The 22,537-nt window shown below is 42.1% G+C and overlaps 1 protein-coding gene across 4 annotated transcripts in view; it reads left to right on the forward strand.

Moving 5' to 3' along the window:
* cramp1 (cramped chromatin regulator homolog 1) overlaps positions 1 to 22,537 on the forward strand; it is a 72,462-nt gene that overhangs the window by 21,946 nt on the left and 27,979 nt on the right. For all 4 annotated transcript variants that reach the window (XM_070901010.1, XM_070901012.1, XM_070901011.1 and 1 more), the window contains exons 3-11: positions 58 to 257; positions 1,346 to 1,499; positions 3,735 to 3,818; positions 5,176 to 5,224; positions 6,955 to 7,040; positions 8,771 to 8,894; positions 9,827 to 9,908; positions 18,792 to 20,111; positions 21,718 to 21,883. In XM_070901010.1, coding sequence (XP_070757111.1) covers positions 58 to 257; positions 1,346 to 1,499; positions 3,735 to 3,818; positions 5,176 to 5,224; positions 6,955 to 7,040; positions 8,771 to 8,894; positions 9,827 to 9,908; positions 18,792 to 20,111; positions 21,718 to 21,883 — 2,265 coding nt within the window. The remainder of the gene's footprint in view (positions 1 to 57; positions 258 to 1,345; positions 1,500 to 3,734; positions 3,819 to 5,175; positions 5,225 to 6,954; positions 7,041 to 8,770; positions 8,895 to 9,826; positions 9,909 to 18,791; positions 20,112 to 21,717; positions 21,884 to 22,537) is intronic.

A 22,537-nucleotide genomic window follows, 5' to 3' on the forward strand; every position in this document is an offset into this window, starting at 1 on the left:
ACTTTTATTTCTGAATACATTTGACTTGTTAAAATATTTTTTTTGTCGTTTCTGCAGGTCCTGAGGGGGGAGCTGCTGCCTCTGGTTATGCATCTGGCATTGCTGCTGGCAGCGCTGGTGGAAGCAGCAAAACCACAGCTAAGAGTTTATCTTCCATCTCTGGAGAAAAGGAGGAAGGGAACAAGAAGAAAGTTCGTAGACAGTGGGAGTCCTGGAGTGCAGAGGATAAAAACTCATTTTTTGAAGGGCTGTATGAGGTATAAGTGGTTTCCAGAGTTAAAAGTGTAATATGTTAATATGATGTCTGCTGTAACATCTATTGCAAAAATAACTGACTGACACACAAATAGTAATGTAACCCATGAAGTCATTAAATTGTGAGTCTTGCATTACAAACTGTAGTTTTACAGTAACGCTGACTGCACATGATCTGCATTGGGGCCGATTGCTGTGGAACAGCCTTTACTTGGTTCTTGAAATACTTTATAAAGATCTGCCCTTTATTTTGGATTTGCCCTGGATCAATCTGGTGGCTTTTGATACAGCAGTACAAGCTTGTGATCACATTAATTGTTCATGTAGAATAATATGTGTGACTGTAATTAAAGGAGGTAAATTGTTCAATCGGTTTTAAATTGCTTGAAGTGCAACATGTGCATTACACTAATGAAAAAAATAATCAAACAATAAATATTTTATAATTCCCTAACTTTCATGTCTCTCTACTCTTTCCTTCCCTAATCTCTCCCAACCAGAGCTAACGGTAAACAGTGCAGTTATATGTATTGGTAGTTAACAATAAAGTGGAGCACGTGTTAGTCTTTCAAGTTTATACATTTTCATCTAACCATTAAATCTGTTTGCTGAGAGGTTACAATTTTACATTAATATTTTCCATCCTAACTTTTGTTGATCTATCTTCAGTGGCACCACTCAAGTAAAGTGGCTTTCCTCTAATGCTTTTCCTTCAGTCCCTGCGCAATTGTCTTTGATATTCCTCAAGGTATCACCCATGGCCCCTCCTATTCCATATTTATATTCTACCCTCAGCAACATCATTCGCAAAAATGGAGGAAGCTTTAGTACACATATTTCCACCATCCCCCTATATTACGTGACCGTCATCATGCCATCTGACTACCTGGATGAGCCAGCACTTCATTCAACTCAACTTTGACAAGATGAAAGCCATCCAATTCAACTCTTACCAGAAGTTCTGTTCCTCAAAGACGATCCCTCCCTGGCTGCTTGCTCAGACTGAATCCTACAAAACTGTTTTGATTTTACTCAAATATTTCCATTTAATTGAACAGCAGTATTAATATATTTTTCATTTATTTTGTAGCATGGGAAGGATTTTGAGGCAATACAGAATAACATAGCTCTGAAGTACAAGAAGAAAGGGAAGCCAGCAAGTATGGTGAAAAATAAGGAGCAAGTTCGACACTTCTACTACCGTACTTGGCACAAGATCTCCAAATATATCGACTTCAATAATGGTGAATACAGAATCCCTGGGGAATCATTGCATCCTTTTTTACCTCATGATGTTCATTGGACACTTGTCGGCTTGTATACATGTATAATATTTAGTGAAGAGATACGGTGTGTAGGGATAAGCACTTGAGTTGTAATTGCATGCAAGAAAGTTGTTTTTCTTTGGCCGAGTTGATTTTTTACTCAATTAAGCCAAGTTGCAGAGATCCTTCTGACTGACAAAAATAAATCTGTAATCATCTGTACCAGGAGTACAACTTAATTTTGCTGACATGGACCTGAACAATCCAATTAACTCCAAGGTGGTGGAGTGCAGCAATTAATTCATCCTTACTCCAGTGAAGGCACAGGACAGAGTGATGCAGTGCACATGCATTTCTGACTGTGCTGAAACTCTCTGTCTTGGAGAATTTGGACTGTGGAAAAACATGTTCATTCTGTAAATGATGTTTTGGGGTAGTTGTTAAATATTCATTGTTTTCCATGACAAAGGGGACATAGACAGGTTAAGTGAGTGAGCAAGAACATGGCAAATGGAATATAAAGTGGAGAAATGTGAAGTTACCCATTTTGGTCGGAAAAATAGAAAAGCAGAATATTTTTTAAATGGTAAGAGAATGGGAAATGGTGGTGTTCAGAAGGACCTGGGTGTCCTTGTATATGAATAATTGAAAGTTAACACACTGGTACATGAAGCAATTAGGAAAGCGAATGGTATGTTGGCCTTTATTACAAGAGGATTTGAGTATAAGAGTAAAGATGTCTTACTGAAATTATATAGGGCCCTGGTGAGACCATAACTGGAGTATTGGTCTCCTTACCTCAGGATATATATACTTGCCATAGAGGGAGTGCAATGAAGGTTTACCAGACTGATTCCTGGGATGGGGGGATTGTCCAATGAGGAGAAATTGAGTAGACTAGGCCTATATTCCCTAGAGTTTAGAAGAATGAGAGGTGATCTCATTGAAAGATACAAAATTCTCACAGGACTTGACAGGGTAGATGCAGGGAGAATGTTTCCCCTGGCTGGGGAGTACAGGACCAGGAGTCGCAGTTTCAGAATAAGGGACTGAGTTGAGGAGAAATTTATTCACTGAGTTGTGAATCTTTGGAATTCTCTATCCCAGAGGGCTGTGGATGCTCAGTCGTTGAGTATATTTAAGAGATCGATAGATTTTTGGATTTTAAGGGAAATGGGGACAGTGCAGGAAAGTGGAGTTGAGGTAGATCAGCCATGATCTTATTGAATGGCAGAGCAGGCGCAAGGGGCCGAATAACCTACTTCTGCTCCTATTTCTTATGTTCTTTGTTTCTCCAGCAGTCTAGTTAACCCACATATTCTCCCTTCAGTAGTTGGGAGGCATGTATGAATAACTACTATTTTACTTTACATTTTCAATGGAAAAGAAAATTAGTTGGGGTGTAAAACGGGCCGCCCATTTTGCGCTACCGCAGAAAACCAATTTCACCTCAAGGGTTCTACAAGTAGCTCATCAGCACTCTCTGATGCGGCTTTCATCTATACTGGGAATGAAGCAAAATAACAGAACAGTCAGGCTTATAACTTAGCAAACATTGGGAAAACTGGTGCTTTTAAAACCAAACCCCAGGTAAATTATTTGAAATAAATTTATTTTATTTTAATTAATGGCCTTGCACATTGTGCCCTTTGTTCGCACATTGTCCTTCTAAGTTAACTAGGATACAACAAATGCTGAAACTGATTCTTTGAAGCTATGGGTGGGTAAAATAAGAGGGACTTGCTGACTTCATCAGCGTATCTGCATTCTTTTAGTTATTGTCTGTTTCCTCCCTCCTCCTGAAAGTGTTGGGGTAAGGTTCTATGGGTGTTGGTCGTTCTGAGGTAGCCTGCCTGAGTAGCCTTTCTTAATGTGTGAGCCTAGACAGTGAGTGGTCAAAGGCTACAACCTGGTAAGCCATCAAATCTGGTCTCACTCCTCTGCTCACCTGTAGTTATGCCAATGTAATTTCTGGCAGAGATCAGTGATAGCAACCAGCCGTGGCAATCCTAGTTGATGTTCTTCCTAGAACACGTGTGATTGAGCTCTTGCTTGTAAATTGGCTGAGATCAGCAATCTCAGCACAGGCCAGTCATCAAACCTGGGATCTTCTGGTTTATGTGGCATAGCGACATGCTTTTTTTTACCAACTAAGCCATTGATTGAACGGTGACCTAATCCATAAAAACATTCTGAATTCTATTTTCATTGCAGTGTTCTCTCGAGGACTGAAGAAATCCTCTCAGGAGCTCTATGGGCTAATATGTTATGGAGAACTACGCAAAAAAATTGGTGGATGTGAGTATTTTAGTGCGATTTAGTAGAGAAGGGAAGGCTTTGTGTGGTTACTGTAATTGGAAGTAGTCTTTTAGATTCCCATTTCTACCTTGTATTCATTGATGGTAACTATTTATAGCCTTAAAATGTCTTGTTTCTTAACAATTAGTAATTGCCATTAAATTAGCTTCTATGAATCCCATTACTTTGCTAGAAGGAACTAGTCCTCACCTAAAGTCCCTGCTTTGCCCCCTGTAAATTGTCATGTTTTTATTTGGATAGTTTCTGAATTCCAATCTACTTGAAATCTAAATACCCCACATATTATGTTAATTCAGCTTTGTGAAGGGTTTAACACTTCCTAGTGCATATTTTAAATAGCTACCTTCACCATGAATAAATGCAATGTGTTCATTGGGCTATCAGTTGATAATGTTCATTCCATGTGTTGCTTCATAGCGTGGATACTTGAAAAATATTTGATTTGTTCAAGGCTTCCATTATCAGAGGTGTCATCTTTTTATTGAGATGTTAATCTGCCTGTTTGGGTGGATGTTAAATATGCTATGAGACTATTTGAAAAAGGACAGGGAATTGTCCTCATTGTCCTCCTTGTACCAACACCACCAAAAGCAGACTAGTCATGCATCTAATTTACTGTTTGTGGGATCTTGCTATGTGTTAATTGGCCATCAAGTTCACATACATAAGGACTGTGATCCTTTTTCAAAAGTAAATAGTGGATGTGAAGCACTAAGGGAAATCCTTGGGACATCAGAAAGTTTAATATGAGTGCAACTTTTTTCTTTCTAGATTAGTGTGGTTCACAAAGAGAAAAACATCGATGCAGACTTGATGACCCAAATTGTCCTTTTCTGTGGAGAATTTTGAAGCCACTTGGAATCAGGTGGCTTAATGGAAAATCGTGAGCATATTGCTTATGATATTCCTTCCATCAATATCGATGGGTGGAGTATTGCAAGCAAAATGCCCATGATTGTCTGGTAAGTTGCTTGCTGTATGCGAGGCTCTGCAAGCGGCACAGGACTGTGAAAAATTCTGTCTTCTATTATATTCCATTCCATGAATTTGGAGCACTTGGTCTGAGCAGGATTTTATTTTGGTTAGATGAACTGATGTATATCAAGATATGCATATAGATATCCTGTTTTAAGTATTCAAAACATTGTCCTGGTGTTATTACACACCAACTCCTATGATATCTCTGTTCTGATAAATGCTTAGTGACTGTACAGGTGAGTTTTATAGTAAAGGCACATTCTGAAGAAGGACTATGGCCTCAAGCAAGCAATTAACTCAATCTAAAATTATAGATTGCATACTAATTTAATGATGGGCTAATGCATTTATTTTATAGGTATGGATGACAAAAATGCAGCTAAACTCAATGAATTAATTCAAGCTGGGTAAGTGACTTAGTTTAAAAATTAACCTATTACCATCAGACAATGAATTTGTGTAACTGAACATGACCATCATCCACAGTATGTCCTCGAACTGAAAATTAACATTCTTTTCAAAATTTAAAAAAAGTAATGCATGAAAATTTATAGCCTTATTTTGCACCTGTCTGCTGGCTTATTATGGTTGTGATGGTATGTGGCAGTCTGGAATGACAACAGAGGAAGATATGCCGACATCGCCAAAATATATCCAGAGTGCTAAATCCTATTAAGTGCGCTCACTGTGCATTTACTTTCCTTCAGTGTCTGTGATTTTCCTGCCTAACTAACCGTCTTGACTTTGTTGAAGAAGTGACCTTTTCAGGATGTTAGAAAGCCCTATGATATAATGCACCCAGACTTCCAAAAAAATCATTGATAAAGTTCCACAATAAAGGCTGCTACACAAGCTTATGTCATTGGATATCATTGGTAAAACTTTGAGGTGGATAAAGAATTCACTGAAAGAGAGGATATAATAAGTCCTGGTTAGGGAAGAGATGTGTTAGATAGATGTACTGAATGGATTGCTCCAGGGATTGATGCAGAAGATTCTTTCTTCTGATCTAACTAAGCAATCTGGCTTCATAAACTCTTAAGTTGTTCAAATTTGCAAAGTTACTAAACTGGTGGGGGGGAGGGGGGGGCAGTAGAACCTGATGAAGCAATTGAAGAATTAAAGAAGGACCTAGACAATATTTGTAAATGGACAGAACTATGGCCAATGAGATTCAATATAGTTAAGTGCAAGAATATACGCATTGGATGAAAACTGGGAGGTGTAACTATGGTAGAGACGAAAAGATCTGGAAGTGATAATAGACTCACCAGTTTACTTATTTCCAGCATTTTCTGTTTTTATTTCAGATTTCCATTTATTTTGCTGACCGTGTACAGTGATTTCAGAGCATTAATTAACATAGCAAAACCATATTGACAGATCAATAGTGTCCAAGTCTGAGGCCATCATACTGAAGCTCTGGTCACCAAGGCAAACCTTAAATTCTGTTTCAGCTCTGGTCACCAAGGCACAAGGAACTTTCCAAGCCTTGGAAGTGGTGCAAAGAATAGCCACAAGACTGATTGCTTGAATCCAAGGACAGAGTTATGAGGAAGGGTTACAAAAATGTGGACACTTCAGCATTGAAAGCAAGGGAATAAAAAAGGACTTTATAGAGGTATATTAGATATGAGGTGGAATTGAAAAGGTTAATTCTAAACACAATTTCAAATACAACCACAACTGCAGGACATGGAGTCTTAATAAAAACTTGTAAAAGGCAAGTTAATATCTGGAGTGATCTAATGTGAAGGAAACAAAACCGTGCTTCATTCAAAAGGCATTTGGATGTGTTTATTGAGGGATCGTAAGTTTGTATTAGCAAGATGGGTATGGATGGTCTCCCTCTCTTTGTAATGGTGTTCCGTGTTGTGGTCATTCTTGCTAAGGTTTTGTGACCTGGCCAATCAGACTTGCTAATACAAGATTTCTTCACTTTGGAATTGTAGGATCCCATGATAGAAACTCCTGTGCTGATTCGGAAGGCACTCTGCCATAGTGACTTCAGATAGGTAGCCAGATCTTTATTGGAACAACATGTAGAAAGCAGTTGTTTCATAATTTGCCAAGTAAATGAGGAGGTTGTCTTTCTCTTTGATCAAAGTAATTGTGATTCTCATTCTAACTGATTTAGGGCCACCACAGTGCGATACAAAGGCCGCAATTTGCGTATAAAGGCACCAATGTGCCGAGCTTTGAAAAAACTCTGTGATCCTGATGGTAAGTTTCAGAAAGTGATGTTTGTAACCAAGTGAAATTAAATTCCTGAGGAACTGTTTTAAGAAGATATTAACAACAGCCAAGGGGCAAAAGGAAGGACAAATAGAGGGAAGGTGTGAGTCTTTGCATCTAGTGACTTACTATTGGAACAAATAAGTTATCAAATCTGATGAAGAACTGGTAGGATCCAGAAATGGGCAGTGAGTGAATATGAAACTGGTAGTTTCTCAGATTTACTGACTAGATTTTCAGCTTTTATCTGAAGGGGATTTCCAACTGATTATGAAGATAGTGAATACAGAATAACTGTTTCCTCCTATTGCTTTCTCATCTCAGTCTATATTTATATCCTAAGATTAGGTCTGTCAGGTAACAATTCAAAAATCTATTAAATTAATCAAGGCAAATATTTATACTGCCCCCCCCCACTTTTTGCAAATATGACAGTGCAAACTTTTTTTTCTCCATCACAATACCTATTTTGAGCTTTGCTATGTAGTAGATTTTTAAAAAATGATCTTATTCCTTTGCATTGGAAGGTATTCCTTGATAGTAATATTTCATACTGCTTCTTTGCACTTCCTGTACACATTAAATGCGATAGTGGATTCCAGTTAGTAAGTTGCCTGGTTCATTGATGGGACCTAGATGAGTCATCAGTGGGGGTCATTGGGGATTATTTCCTGTTTGGCTTGCAGGGTTGCTTCTGGCAATGCTCTAATGAGTAGGGTGGCCAAATTGAACAAACAGCAGGAAGCTTACCAGTGGTCTGTATTGATAAGCTGCTTGGTTTTAGCTAGTTAATCTTCAACAGTACTCCTGTGTACACTTGGAGATTCCTAAGCCTTGGCATATGCCTGCCTCTCAGTTCTCTGGGCTTCGGTAAATGGGATGTGCCCCTATTGGGACAATGTTTGTGCTTCATATTGCAATAAAAACACTCTAGATTTTTCACTGGTTTGGTTGGAGACTCGAGGATGGTGATGGATTTGTGTACATGCCAGAAACTTGGCTGACTAAAAAAAGCTTGATCCATTACCTGAAAGTCCAGAAGCTAAGATTTAAATGATAATTGTATACACATTTTTCACTTCCAGATCTCATGTTTGCTCAGCACTTCTGTCAACTTTTTGCATTATAAATTCCTGTGACCACATTTATATTGAATTACGCTCTTCTGCCAGTGGAGGCACTGTATCTCCACCATTGGCAGGAGGGTATAATTACAGCATGACCAGTTTAAAGCTTCTCTCATTCCTCTTTTGCTTCTCTGCCTTTTCTTCTTTCCCTTTGGGCAATAGATGGTGGTTAGTGTGACGACGAAAGAGACCTCCAAGGCTTCAGTCTGAATTTGGGATGGCGTTGCGAAGAAAATATGGCCCTCAGCAACTCCCTTCCCATCCCTACCTCAATCACGTGTGTTTCTCCTCACCCCCTTCCTCCATTTACAACCCCTGTACCTTTATTTTCCCACTATCTCTTCCATTTCCCACCAGACCCTCACTCCCAACAGTACCCTTACCTCTTCCCCTTATTACTACATGCCTATCCTCTGTGTCCCTCCCCCCCCCCCCCCCCCCCCCATCGACTGTCTCTTCCTGTGGGTGAATGGCAAGAGACCGGAGGCCCCCTCACGTTCAACATGTTCGCTCCTGCAGTCGCTCCCTTTTCCCCTTCTATTCCCCCCTCCCCCCAAAACTGTCTTTTGACTTTTTTTTTATTGTTCTTAGGAATTAGTGATGAAGAGGATCAGAAACCCGTCCGACTTCCTCTGAAAGTGCTCCTTGAGCTCCTGCCACGAAGTAACTATACCTGGGCAAGAGTTCAGAGTTTGGCACAGAATCCTCGGCTAAGGTAGCGGCTGAGTTTCTAATCTGTTTATCTATGATTGATTCATTCCTTTGTTTTGCCAATGACCAAATAGAGAGCTTACTCTATTGTGCATTTGTGTTGCCATTTTGTAGCTTTTCCTTTTATATAGCACAACTTGAGAGTCTCCAGTATCTCAGTGTGAAACTTTTATATAAGTAAACAAAAGTCCTGCATAAGTTAAATACTCCAGGCTTTTTATTGACATTTAGCAGAACAGGACTTGAGTCATATTAACAAATGTGCCAATTGGAGGGGAACTGATTTTTAGGTCAGTAGGTATTGCTTAACAGCATTTTGAATGGGTTATTTGAGACAAAGTATATTTAATGGTTGTATATACGGTAAACGGTTTACATATGATGTACTATAGAAATTAGTAATTTAATGTCAAAGAGGAAACTAAATCGATAGGGCACTTGCCAGCCTTGTTACCATTATTGAACGTTCAATTTAGTTGAATTGCATCAATCGCCCAAGAGTTCTCCTTCATCAGTGACCAGTGGTCAACTTGATTCCCCTCATCTGTTCCTCCCTACATCCATAGATGAATATACTGGGCAGGCCTCCAATTATTGGCCGATGGATCTGTTTTGGAAAGCTCCTCCCCCCAATTCCATAACTCCCTATGTTGGTATGACAGATCAAAAACTCCATGTGCAGAACGATGGATGTAAATCCACATCCATCCACTTTGAGCTTTTGTGTGCTTTGTCGCTTCATAACGAAGGAGTTAAAGTCGATTCTGGAGTGTCTCTGCTGGGAGCTATCAATTGCATTAGTGAGCCGAATGACAGCATATTATATTTTTAGTCCTTCGCTTTAAACAGCATCCCTTATGACTGAGTTACAGTATGCAGTGTGGTATTGTTATGAGCAATATACTCTTTGATGGACCAAGTTTTATTTCCTTGCAGGATGATGGTGGAGCTGCACCGGAAAGTTTCCAGTCTTATTGAATTCCTCAAACATAAATGGGCTTTACAAGAATTCAGAATTGTATCTTTTTCAACTAACGGCAAACAAAGAAACCCTGGGACTAATTTATCAGCGAACATCAGGTGTGCAGTTGGCGAAGCAATCTCACTGCCTGCCTGATGTCTTCAGTGACAGATCCAAGCCATTTTAATGGTTGGGCCTCATTTGCTTTTGATTGGCGAACTGGAAACGCTGAACCAGCGCTCACAGGCAGCTTGCTGATCCGGAGTGGGGAGGGGAAACTGGTGACATCTTCGTGGAGCCAGCCTTAAAGTGGGGATGTGGCAGGGAGCACAGAGAAGCCCGCAGTGGGTAGGAAAGATTTTTGTGGGGCTAGAAGGAACCCCCACATTCCTCCTGTTCCACAAAAAGCCTTACCATTGCTGTTTTTGTGAATGACGGTAGTAATCCCTTTATGGACTGCTGGTTAGGCCGCTGTACACAGAGTACCCATGGGCAGACCATGCATGGCACATACTCTGCCCATTGGTACCTGAATAAATTGTATCGGAGCCGTAAGTATGCCATTGGACATGATTTGCTTGCCTTAATGACGCGCCCACCCATTTCCATGACTGGCTGGATAGGGAGTGGGAACAGGGCACTGTCGCCTCGTTCCCGAAGAGTGGGGGCAGTGAAAATTGGCCCCCATGTGTGATACATGGATATACTTGAGTAAAACCATAGTGCTTCCTCTTTTGTTCCTCTACCTTTTATTAAATGTGTTTTCTCCTTTTTAACTTCCTCACACATGACTTACGCTATACATCTGTTGTAGGAAGGTGGAGCCCTTAACCCCAGCCTTTGCCAATGCCACAGAATATATCGTAATGCATGTTTTGATGAGGTACACAATAATTTTTTTTTAGGTACCACTTTGTCTTTAGATGTTATTTTAAAAATTGTCTGGGTAGAATAGTTGCTGCGACTTAATGTAAATAAATTTATCTTGTATGTGTCCTAATGGTATCTCAAGTAAATAAAAATGTGTATCCCATTTATATATCCGTTCAGTGCCTCCTGCCTCAGTTGTAATAGCTACATATCCAGTCTTTACCATGACTAATCATCAGTTACTTGCTAACGTTTCATCAACATTAATTTATGTAGGTTTGACCAAACTACACTCCGGAAGTATTAAACCATTGTGCTGTAACTAGATTTATTGTGGTAAATGTCAGTTGTGACTCGAGCATTCTTGCCCGAGACAAAAGGTTGTAGGCTCAAGCCCCATTCTAGAGATTTGAGCACATAATCTAGGCTGACATTACAGTGTAGTACTAAGGAAGTACTGTCAGAGGTGCCGTCTTTTAGCTGAGACAACTTGTAATATATAGCGTTTTAATGTAGTAAAACGTCCCAAGACACTTCATTGGAGTATTATAAAACAAAATTTGACACCAAGCCACACAAGGAGAAGTTAGGGAAGGTGACCAAATGCTTGGTCAAAGAGGTAGGTTTTAAGGAGCGTCTTAAAGGAGGAAAGAGAAGCGTAGAGATTTAGGGAGGGAATTCCAGTGGAGAGGTTTAGGGAGACGTTAAACTGCGGGCCGACGTTCCCTTTAAGCTGCATGGCTGTACGGCCGCGTAGCTGTCTCGTGGTCCTGCGCAGCTGGTGACCCAGCTTCATAGTGCAAAAAAAACACGTGGATGTTTGAATGGGCTACTCAGTTTGACCCCCCAAAAAATGAGGGGCAACATTTCTGGGGGCCCAGTCTGCCCTCTCGGGAGAATGTAAAGGATCCTGTGGCGCAATTCAAAGAAAAGCAGGGAGCTTCCCCTTGTGCCCTAGGTAACATTTATCATTCAACCAACATCACACAGTATTTGGTAATTTTAGGGACCTTGTGAGCAAAATTGCCTGCTGTGCTTCTTTGCATTATAACAGTGAATACACTTCAAAAGTAGTTAATTGACTGTGAAAAACCTTGCAACATCCTGAGAGGTGCACTATGAATGCAACTTCTTTTATTCTTTTCTTTCCTTCCCTCTTTCCCGAGTAACAATGAGCCCAAATTTCCCCAGCCGTGTAGAGCAGCGCAGTTAGCCGTGGCAAACCGATTTTGTGGGGCAAAAAACGCGCCGAAAATTTACCTGCTAATTTGACCGCTCCTTCATCGTTCTGGTCCCGTGGCTTGGTGCTGCAGAGCCTGCGGGGGGCGGAGCTTCGGCCGCGCTTGCTCAGCGCCGGGGGCGGGGCTTGGGTCCAGCGTCTCCTCGTGTGCCGGCAGGGGGACGCATGTCGGCTTCAGCGTGCGTGTGCGCGTTTCAGCGTGCGTGCATGCGCAACGGAGGAGGAAGCCTGGCAATCGGCCAGTTAAAGGGAGGGCATCCTCAGTGCCTCAGCAGCATTGGCAATGGACCATATATATAGGGACGGTGTGAATAGTGATTTTTGGGTGGCTGAGGGATTGGAAAGGAGTGCTGCATAGGTGGAAGAAAGGTGAGAACTCTGACTTTTCAAGATTACCTGAGTGTAAGTCCAATACACCAATGACGTAAGAGCGTGCAACAAGAACAAAGAATTTCCTCCATGTGGAAGTGGAGAAACTAGTCATTGTCATTGAGGACAAATGGCTGGAGCTGGATATCAGTAAGAGTGGTCCCACAAAAGTTCCACCCAAAGAAATGAGAAGACGATGGAACCTAGTTGCAGAAGAATACTCTGCAGGGGTGAATACCGCAAGATCTAGAAGCCAGTGCAAAAAGAGATGGCAGGATGTTGGTCAAGTAGTGAGTATAAGTAATATCTTCATCTTTAAATGGAATTGCAATTGTAAATGTGACCATCTGTACATGTCCAACCCATCGGAAGCACACCATGTGTGAAAAGTTATATATTCATCTTTGCAGAAGAAATTGGCCCACAACAAAAGGGGAAGACTTAGATCAGGAAGAGGGCCACCAAATCTGCACCAACTATCACCCCTGGAACAGAGGGTTGCTACCTTGCTGAGTCACACCTGCAGAAAAAGAATCAGCTCTGCGCAAGCTGGACCCATGTGAGGGTGAGTCATTAAAATGCATCGTCGCCCTTCAAATCAACCTGCTGACTGGCCTGCTACGCGTGAGACTACTCATGCCACCCATCCTGCCCCCTCCTGTGCTGCTAACCATTTGACTGTTCTGTTGTATTTTGCAGATCCATCAGAAGATCCAGATGCGTGCGTTCCAGACCAAGGCGGGTGGGGGGAGGAGGGGTCCATGGAAATGTGTTAACGGGAGAATGCTGATCGTGATCTGGATCAGTCCATAATACAGGGCAGCACACTGCCAGAAACCTCCATGAGCTCCTCGGCGACATTCCATGGTTTCACACCTTCCGAAGTTGTGGGTCCCAGTGGCGGTGGTGAAATGTATGTTGGAACACCCAGTTCCCCACCGTCCCAGCCTGCGCCTCGCACTGGAGGGGTGCCACTAGGCAGACCCACGGCGAGGGGAAGGAGAAGCCGACCAGTCTCTCCTGAGATGCAGCCTTCATCAGATGTTAATCAGGTTATGTCATTGGGTGAGGAGACCAATGCCCTTACAAGATCACTCATCGCAACCGTTAGTGGGGTGCGTGATGAAGTAGCGACACTGTCGGGAGAAATATCAGCACTGAGGGCGGGCATTTCAGAGGATGTGCAAACATAGAAAATAGGTGCAGGAGTAGGCCATTCGGCCCTTCGAGCCTGCACCACCATTTAATATGATCATTGCTGATCCTGCAACTTTAGTGACCAATTCCTGCTTTCTCTCCATACCCCTTGATCCCTTTAGCCGTAAGGGCCACATCTAACTCCCTTTTGAATATATCTAACGAACTGGCCTCAACAATTTTCTGTGGTAGAGAATTCCACAGGTTCACAATTCTCTGAGTGAAGAAGTTTCTCCTCATCTCGGTCCCAAATGGCTTACCCCTTATCCTTAGACTGTGATCCCTGGTTCTGGACTTCCCCAACATCGGGAACATTCTTCCTGCATCTAACCTGTTCAATCCCGTCAGAATTTTATATGTTTCAATAAGATCCCCTCTCATTCTTCTAAATTCCAATGAATATAAGCCTAGTCGATCCAGTCTTTCTTCATATATCAATCCTGCCATCCTAGGATTCAGTCTGGTGAACCTTCGCTGCACTCCCTCAATAGCAAGAATGTCCTTCCTCAGATTAGGAGACCACAACTGTACACAATATTCAAGGTGTGGCCTCACCAAGGCCCTGTACAACTGCAGTAAGACCTCCCTGCTCCTATACTCAAAACATGCCATTTGCCTTCTTTACCGCTTGCTGTACCTGCATGCCAACTTTCAATGACTGATGCACCATGACACCCAGGTCTCGTTGCACCTCCCCTTTTCCTAATCTGTCACCATTTAGATAATAGTCTGTCTCTGTTTTTACCACCAAAGTGGATAACCTCACATTTATCCACATTATACTGCATCTGACATGCATTTGCCCACTCACCTAACCTATCCAAGTCAATCTGCAGCCTCATAGCATCCTCCTCACAGCTCACACTGCCACCCAACTTAGTGTCATCTCAAACTTGGAGCTATTACATTCAATTCCTTTGTCTAAATCATTTATATATATATTGTAAATAGCTGGGGTCCCAGCACTGAACCTTGCGGTACCCCACTAGTCACTGCCTGCCATTCTGAAAAGGACCCGTTTATTCCTACTCTTTGCTTCCTGTCTGCCAACCAGTTCTCTATCCACGTCAATACATTACCCCCAATACCATGTGCTTTAATTTTGCACAATCTTTTGTGTGGGACCTTGTCAAAAGCCTTTTGAAAGTTCAAATATACCACATCCACTGGTTCTCCCTTGTCCACTCTACTAATTACATCCTCAAAAAATTCTAGAAGATTTGTCGAGCATGATTTCCCTTTCATAAATCCATGCTGACTTGGACCGATCCTGTCACTGCTTTCCAAATGCGCTGCTATTACATCCTTAATAATTGATTCCAACATTTTCCCCACTACCGATGTCAGGCTAACCGGCCTATAATTACCCGTTTTCTCTCTCCCACCTTTTTTTAAAAAGTGGGGTTACATTAGCTACCCTCCAATCCAGAGTCTATCGAATGTTGGAAAATGACCATCAATGCATCCACTATTTCAAGGGCCACTTCCTTATGTACTCTGGGATGCAGACTATCAGGCCCTGGGGATTTATCGGTCTTTAATCCCATCAATTTCTCTAACACAATTTCCTGATTAATAAGGATTTCCTTCAGTTCCTCCATCTTGCTAGACCCTTGGTCCCCTAGTATTTCCGGAAGTTTATTTGTGTCTTCCTTAGATAGAACCAAAGTATTTGTTCAATTGGTCTGCCATTTCTTTGTTCCCCATTATAAATTCACCTGATTCTGACTGCAAGGGACCTACATTTGTCTTCACTAATCTATTTATCTTCACATATCTATAGAAGCTTTTGCAGTCAGTTATTATGTTCCCTGCAAGCTTACTCTCATACTCTATTTTCCCCCTCCTAATTAAACCCTTTGTCCTCCTCTGCTGAATTCTAACTTTCTCCCAGTCAGGTTTGCTGCTTTTTCTAGCCAATTTATATGCCTCTTCCTTGGATTTAACACTATCCTTAATTTCCCTTGGTAGCCACGGTTGAGCCACCTTCCCCATTTTATTTTTACTCCAGACCGGGATGTACAATTGTTGAAGTTCATCCATGTGATCTTTAAATGTTTGCCATTGCCTATCCACTGTCAACCCTTTAAGTATCATTCGCCAGTCTATTCTAGCCAATTCACATCTCATACCATTGAAGTTACCTTTCTTTAAGTTCAGGACCCTAGTCTCTTAATTAACTGTATCGCTCTGTATCTTAATGAAGAATTCTACCATATTATGGTCACTCTTCCTCAAGGGGCCTCGCACAACAAGATTGTCAGTTAGCCCTCCCTCATTACACAACACCCAGTCCAGGATGGCCAGCTCTCTAGTTGGTTCCTCGACTTACTGGTCTAGAAACCCATCCCTTACTCATTTCAGGAAATCCTCCTCCACCGTATTGCTACCAGTTTGGTTAGCCCAATCTATATGTAGATTAAAATCACCCATGATAACTGCTGTACCTTTTATTGCACGCATCCCTAATTTCCTGTTTGATGCCATCCCCAACCTCACTACTACTGTTTGGTGGTCTGTACACGACTCTCACTAGTGTTTTCTGCCCTTTGGTGTTCCGCAGCTCTACCCATACAGATTCCACATTATCCAAGCTAATGTCCTTCCTTACTATTGCGTTAATCTCTTTAACCAGCAATGCTACCCCACCTCCTTTTCCTTTCTATCTATCCTTCCTGACTATTGAATACCCCTGGATATTGAGTTCCCAGCCTTGGTCACCCTGGAGCCATGTCTCTGTAATCTCAATTACATCATATTCGTTAACAGCTATCTGCGCAGTTAATTCATCCACCTTATTACGAATGCTCCTCGCATTGAGACACACAGCCTTCAGGCTTGTTTTTTTTTTTAACACTCTTTGTCCTTTTAGAATTATGTTGTAATGTGGCCCTTTTTGATTTTTGCCTTTGATTTCTCTGCCCTCCACTTTTCCTTAACTCCTTTCTACCTTTTGCTTCTGCCCCCATTTTACTTCCCTCTATCTCCCTGCATAGATTCCCATCCCCCTGCCATATTAGTTTAAACCCTGCCCAATAGCACTAGTAAACACTCCCCCTCGGACGTTGATTCCGGTCCTGCCCAAGTGCAGACCATCCGGTTTGTACTGGTCCCACCTCCCCCAGAACCGGTTCCAATGTCTCAGGAATTTGAATCCCTCCCTCTTGCAACATTCCTCAAGCCACGTATTCATCTTAACTATCCTGCTATTTCTACTCTGACTGGCACATGGCACTGGTAGCAATCCTGAGATTACTACCTTTGAGGTCCTACTTTTTAATTTAACTCCCAGCACCCTCAATTCAGCTTGTAGGCCTCATCCTGTTTTTTACCTATATCGTTGGTACCTATATGCACCACGACAACTGGCTGTTCACCCTCCCCCTCCAGAATGCCCTGCAGCCGCTTGGAGACATCCTTGACCCTTGCAACAGGGTGGTAACATACCATCCTGGAGTCTCGATTGCAGCCGCAGAAACACCTACATATTCCCCTTACAATAGAATCCCCTACCACTATAGCTCTCCTACTCTTTTTTTTTTTTCCTGCCCTCCTGTGCAGCAGAGCCACGCATGGTGCCATGAACTTGGCTGCTGCTGCCTTCCCCTGATGAGTCATCTCCCCCAACAGTACCCAAAACGGTATATCTGTTTTGGAGGGAGATGACCGCAGGGGACCCCTGCACTACCTTCCTTCCACTGCTCTGCCTGATTGTCACCCATTCCCTATCTGCCTGTGAAACCTTTACCTGCTGTGTGACCAACTCACTAAACGTGCTATTCACGAGATCCTCAGTATTGCGGATGCTCCAAAGTGAATCCATGCGCAGCTCCAGTGCCGCAATGCGGTCTGTCAGGAGCTGCAGCTGGACACACTTCCTGCACACATAGTAGTCAGGGACACTGGAAGCGTCCCTGACTTCCCACATAGCACAGCCATGACTTAACCCTTAAATTAACTTAATTTGGCAACAATGCCAAAGATTACCGACTGATAAGAAAAGAAAAAGATTAAATACTCACCAATTCACCAGCCAATCACTTATCTGCTTGGCTGTGACGTCACACTTCAATTTCTTTTTACTTTTTTGTTTACCTTCTGCCCCTGCACCAGCTAGCCACTCCCGACTGCTGGGCCCCTTTTATGGGCCTCGCTGCTCCCGACCTGCTCCGCTCCGACCTCCGCCGCTCCCGACTGCTGGGCCCCTTTTATGGGCCTTGCTGCTCCTGACCTCCGCTCCGACCTCCGCCGCTCCCGACTGCCATGAGGGAGCTTGCTGCTGCAGTAAGGGCACAAAGGTCGGATACTCAAATATCACTCCCACTTGAATCCATGTACCAGCCACCGGTGAGACCCAAGCCGGGCCCACCACCATCACCGACCCTATGAGGAAGTGCACTTTCCACGAGATGTAGGTGAGGGATGGGTGGGTGCAGCCTTTCTTTGCTGCTGTTGTTGTTGAAGTGCATTGTAAAATATCCAATAAGAGATATTTTGCATTAAAACTGAATCATGTTCCATTAGGACCACACAACATTTGGGAACAACTGTAAAAAGTAAAAATCCCTCACCCCTACAGTCATGTGTGCCTGTCGCCCCTGGCGGGAGGGCTAGCCGGTGCGTTCCGCAGTTGGCAAGGTAGGACTGCTCTATTTTCAGTAGCTGATTTATCTTTCATTTATTTTTGATGATGTTGTGCAGTTGTGCTGAAGATGTTGTGTTGTTGTGCTGATGTTGTGAAGGTGTTTAGTGCTTTAGAATCCTCTAACTCACCTCCCCCCCACCCCCCACCCACCCCACTCCCTCCCCAATCTCTGGCTACCTGTGCTGATTTCTTAAATGTAGGTAAGGTTTTTCTATGCCTACAAAAGTGGCCAGATACACTGGCCTAAGTTAGTTTGGAGTAACTTTTAACTGGCCAAATTTGCTTCTATGACCAAAAGAGGCGTAAGTGGCTGGTCACGCCCCCTTTTGAAGAGAAAAAACAAAACCAGAAAAAAACCTAACTAACTGACTTACACAGGAGCAAGTTAAATGGGGAAATTTGCGATTTTTAAGTTACTCCAAAAAAAGCTACTTCCAAAAAAAGGGGCAACTCCTGAGGAAATTTGAGCCCCTTAAGTCCAGTACTGTCTGACTGGCTAGAGTGCTACCAATTAAACTAAGTTGACATGACTAAAAAATTAGGTAAACCAATTGTAATTCATCCGAGTAGGATTCTACAAATGTCTTGTCTCTAGTTTCTCCTTAACTTTGTTCTTCAGCGTAAATCATTAGAAGAACGCCAGCAAGATTCTGGAGATGGTGAATCACGGATTGTGGGGCTTGAGGAAAAGGCAGAACTCCATCTCTATCCTGCAGAGAACTGTACCTTAACTGCACTACCTGGAGTGGCAAAGGTGGTTCACTCGAAAGCCTGCTGTACAGTACACTGGCAGGAAACGGGAAGGTGCAGACAGAACATAAAGGACACTCATTTACTCCCACCAGCACAGATCCTAGCTAGAGCCTCCGTCACAAAGGATCTGTCTGTTCCTCTCAGCCAGGGAGCACAGGGCACAATAAAGGGACATGTTAAACAAATACGGGCCACAACAGATGGGCGAACTGGTAGCAAAATGACTGGGTTGTTGACTGGAGATGGAGCACAAAGCACTGAAGAGGAAGCGCCTTCTTTGGAAGGTATCTCTGCTGAAGAGGCAGCTTCCCACCAGGAAAGTCCAAAAGCAGAGGAGTTTTTCGATATGGGACAACAAGAATTAGGAGAAAATGGAGAAAATATATTTAATTCGCCCAAAGCTAATTCAGATGTTTCCACTGATGAATGCAATGGTAATGAAGCATCTCTAATGGAGTCCCCAGAAGTAGCTACCACTACTGAGCTCTGTGTGTGTATGGAGATTGTGAACACTGATGAGGCATTCCTCTTGGACCCAGTTCCTCGTTACATGAAGTCTTGTCAAAATTTAGTAGTTCCAGAGAGGTGTGTGTGTAAGGATAAATCCTCTGAAAAGGATGTTACTGCCTCAGGCATAAATGGATTTTCTGGTGATCCCAGTGCTGTGCATTCGGGAACTATAGAAGTGATGGAACTCAACACTGAACAATTTGCAGCTTCAGGGCCACAGTTACCCAACAATACCACTTCAAAATCGTCCAGTTCAACTACACTAGATGATAGTGATAATAGGACCCTACCTGCTATTAGCACTCATGAACAGCCAGTGGCATGCACCCAGGAGGTGTCAGATACTGACTGTCTTATGAGGCAGGCCTTGATAATTGCTTCACCCTCTCAGGGACAACCTAGTAGTGCCAGCATTGTTCCAAAGCCACCAAAAGAGGATGCTACCCACTTGACCCAGCAGATGCAGGAGGATGGCTGGAGCCCGAGTACCTCTGAGAATTTGACATTGGCTGAATTGTACCTCATGCTGGGGAAACCCAACAAACTGCAGCTTGAGTATGACTGGGTACAAACCCAGCGGAATAACGCACAGGACACTGAGAGGACGAGGGGTGCAAGTCAGAGGTTACTGAAGTGCTTGCTGCAAATTATCACCACTGAAGTGAATCCTAAACCTGTGAGTATACTGGGCAGCTGGATGGGATTGAAAGGCATGGTTTCTACTAAAATGGTTTGAATTCAGATGGTATTTTAAAGGCATATTGAAAAAGAAGCAATATTTTAAACCATTTTACATAACTTTGGTTTTTACTTTTGGTAAGTACCTATCTATAGACTAGTTTTACTTTGGATTTACTTTAAAGGGAGAAAGGTTTAAAATATTAGTATTTACCATGCACCACTGAGAAGACTGCTGTCACTCCATTGCAGCTAGCACATACTAGAGCGAAACACTGGAGGGGCCTAAACTGGGCAACTCTGTTCATGATCACTTGCATCTATGCATTCACCATTTTTAGAGACCAATTGCAAGTCAACACTTAACGGAGATTAAGGTCCTGTGTTATTTTCCTTGAAGCCTTTTCTCTTAAGATCAAAACTTTTTTTTAAAAGTTGAATTAAACCAAAGGAAGTGATTTATAGATATGCACACATGGTTGTTTAGTATTATACTCATTCTTAAATGGACAATACTAATGACCTAATTGAGGAAACTCTGCAGCTGATGACTTTATTCCTGTGAAAATATTTTCCCTGGTTATTTCCAGCACTTTGTAAATATTTGCCTTTATTTCCAAAGTGTACAGGAGAAATCTGTGATTAAGTGTTTCAGTTAGAATTTCTCCAGTTAAATGTGTCCATTTGTAAGTCTCTTCGTGTCACCAGGTCACTGCTTGATTTATCAGAGCAGAAATTGAGAATCTCCTCTGCCCGTACAGGGCCTCAATAAATGGTCCATATGGTTGACATCTTGTGCATAAGTTGGTGCATAAAATGTAAATCTGATATTTTGTGTTTTGGAGGCATTACTGATGGTATGTATGAATGTGGTTCTTCTTTGTGCACCAACATGCCAGCGGTCTGAGAGAATACAAATGCCATTATCATAGAGCTCCGACTACAGGCAAAGTTCATGTTGTGTCAGCAGAGCCTAGAAAATTAGCATTAAATTGCACATAGAATTAAATACAGGATCTTTTATTTTGGGCCATGACAGTGAAGAAAGTAGCACTTTGTGCATTATTTCAAAATGATTGTATTTTGCATGGTTTAAACTTGCATTTTACTCTGTGGTTTGTTCCCTTCTAAAAAGAATCCTACCACTTGTTGGGATCTGCCACGGTCAATGTTCTCTTTAAAATGGGAAGCCTATGAGTTAGCTACATTTTTGTGTGTATGTAAGACATTCCAAAATATTAGCATACTTTGATTCATGTTGTTCCCTTAATAAAATACATAAGGCATTAGGCACTAGGGCTTGAAATTAATATAAATTGTTAGCTACTATACCAATAACTAACAGCATAATAGATCTTATACACAACTATATGTTAACGGCAGTTTGTAAAGGCCTGTGTGTGAAACTCCCAGCATGTTAGAACACTGAGCAGGGAGGGAGCAACGGTTGTTCAGTGGAAGCATTAAAATGGCATTGGACCAATCACACTACCACTGACTTCTTGTTAGATGTGGATCATTGGACCAGTAGAGATTTGGAGACCTGGGGAATGCATAGAAGACTTCAGTACTACTCTCTTATGCAGCTCTTTTGTAATATATAGAGTCCAGAATCTAGCTCTGTGGCGACATCTCCAATGAAGTCGAACCATGAAGATCAGATGCACACTCCACCAGGGAAAGTGATCACTGTTGCACGTAGTCCTGGCTGTGTCCGAAATACTGCAGCAATTCGAACTAACAAAACAGTTACTCCCACCGCTGCTTCAGGTTAGTGCACTGTCCAGTGAGTTCAAGGAATGGTGATTTATTGGAAAAACTAAATATTGTGTTGTGCTGCTATGTAGAATCATCTTCAATATTATTTGTTCCACGCAACATAAGTTTTATTGCTTCTGAAGTATAGTCAAACTATGATGTGTGAAGCAGTGATTTGAATACCAGGACTGGCAGAGTTCAAAGATAGTGATTTTTATTGGTCCCAACTCTTTTCAGTATGCCTGGTACTTTTTGAACTGTATAGTCTTTACTGAACAATATAACAAAGTTATTCCCTCCTTTCCTGTCAGTAATTCTAGGAGGAAATTATGTTTTATAATTGCATACCTGCAGATTGCAAAATTCTGAAGTATAATCCACACTGGTTATATAGCCAGCATTGGTGTTGGCTTGATTTGTCTGCCATAAGAAGTAGCAGTAAATCATGAGAGAACATATCGGTGTAAGTGTTGCGTGTCTTTGTTATAGTACTTTGAGCTAATAAATTCAGTATAAAAACTGCATTAGCAGAGTCGCTCAGCAAAGTAACAATTGGTGAAATTTTAAATATTGAAAATTCCTTTTAATTAAAAATGCTTATTTGTGTTCTTTCCACAATATGAGAACTTATCAGCCTTTCCTCACTGTTTGAATCCAATTGTAACC

The sequence above is a fragment of the Pristiophorus japonicus genome, chromosome 15, assembly GCF_044704955.1.
Source record: "Pristiophorus japonicus isolate sPriJap1 chromosome 15, sPriJap1.hap1, whole genome shotgun sequence".
Lineage (NCBI taxonomy): Eukaryota > Metazoa > Chordata > Chondrichthyes > Pristiophoridae > Pristiophorus > Pristiophorus japonicus.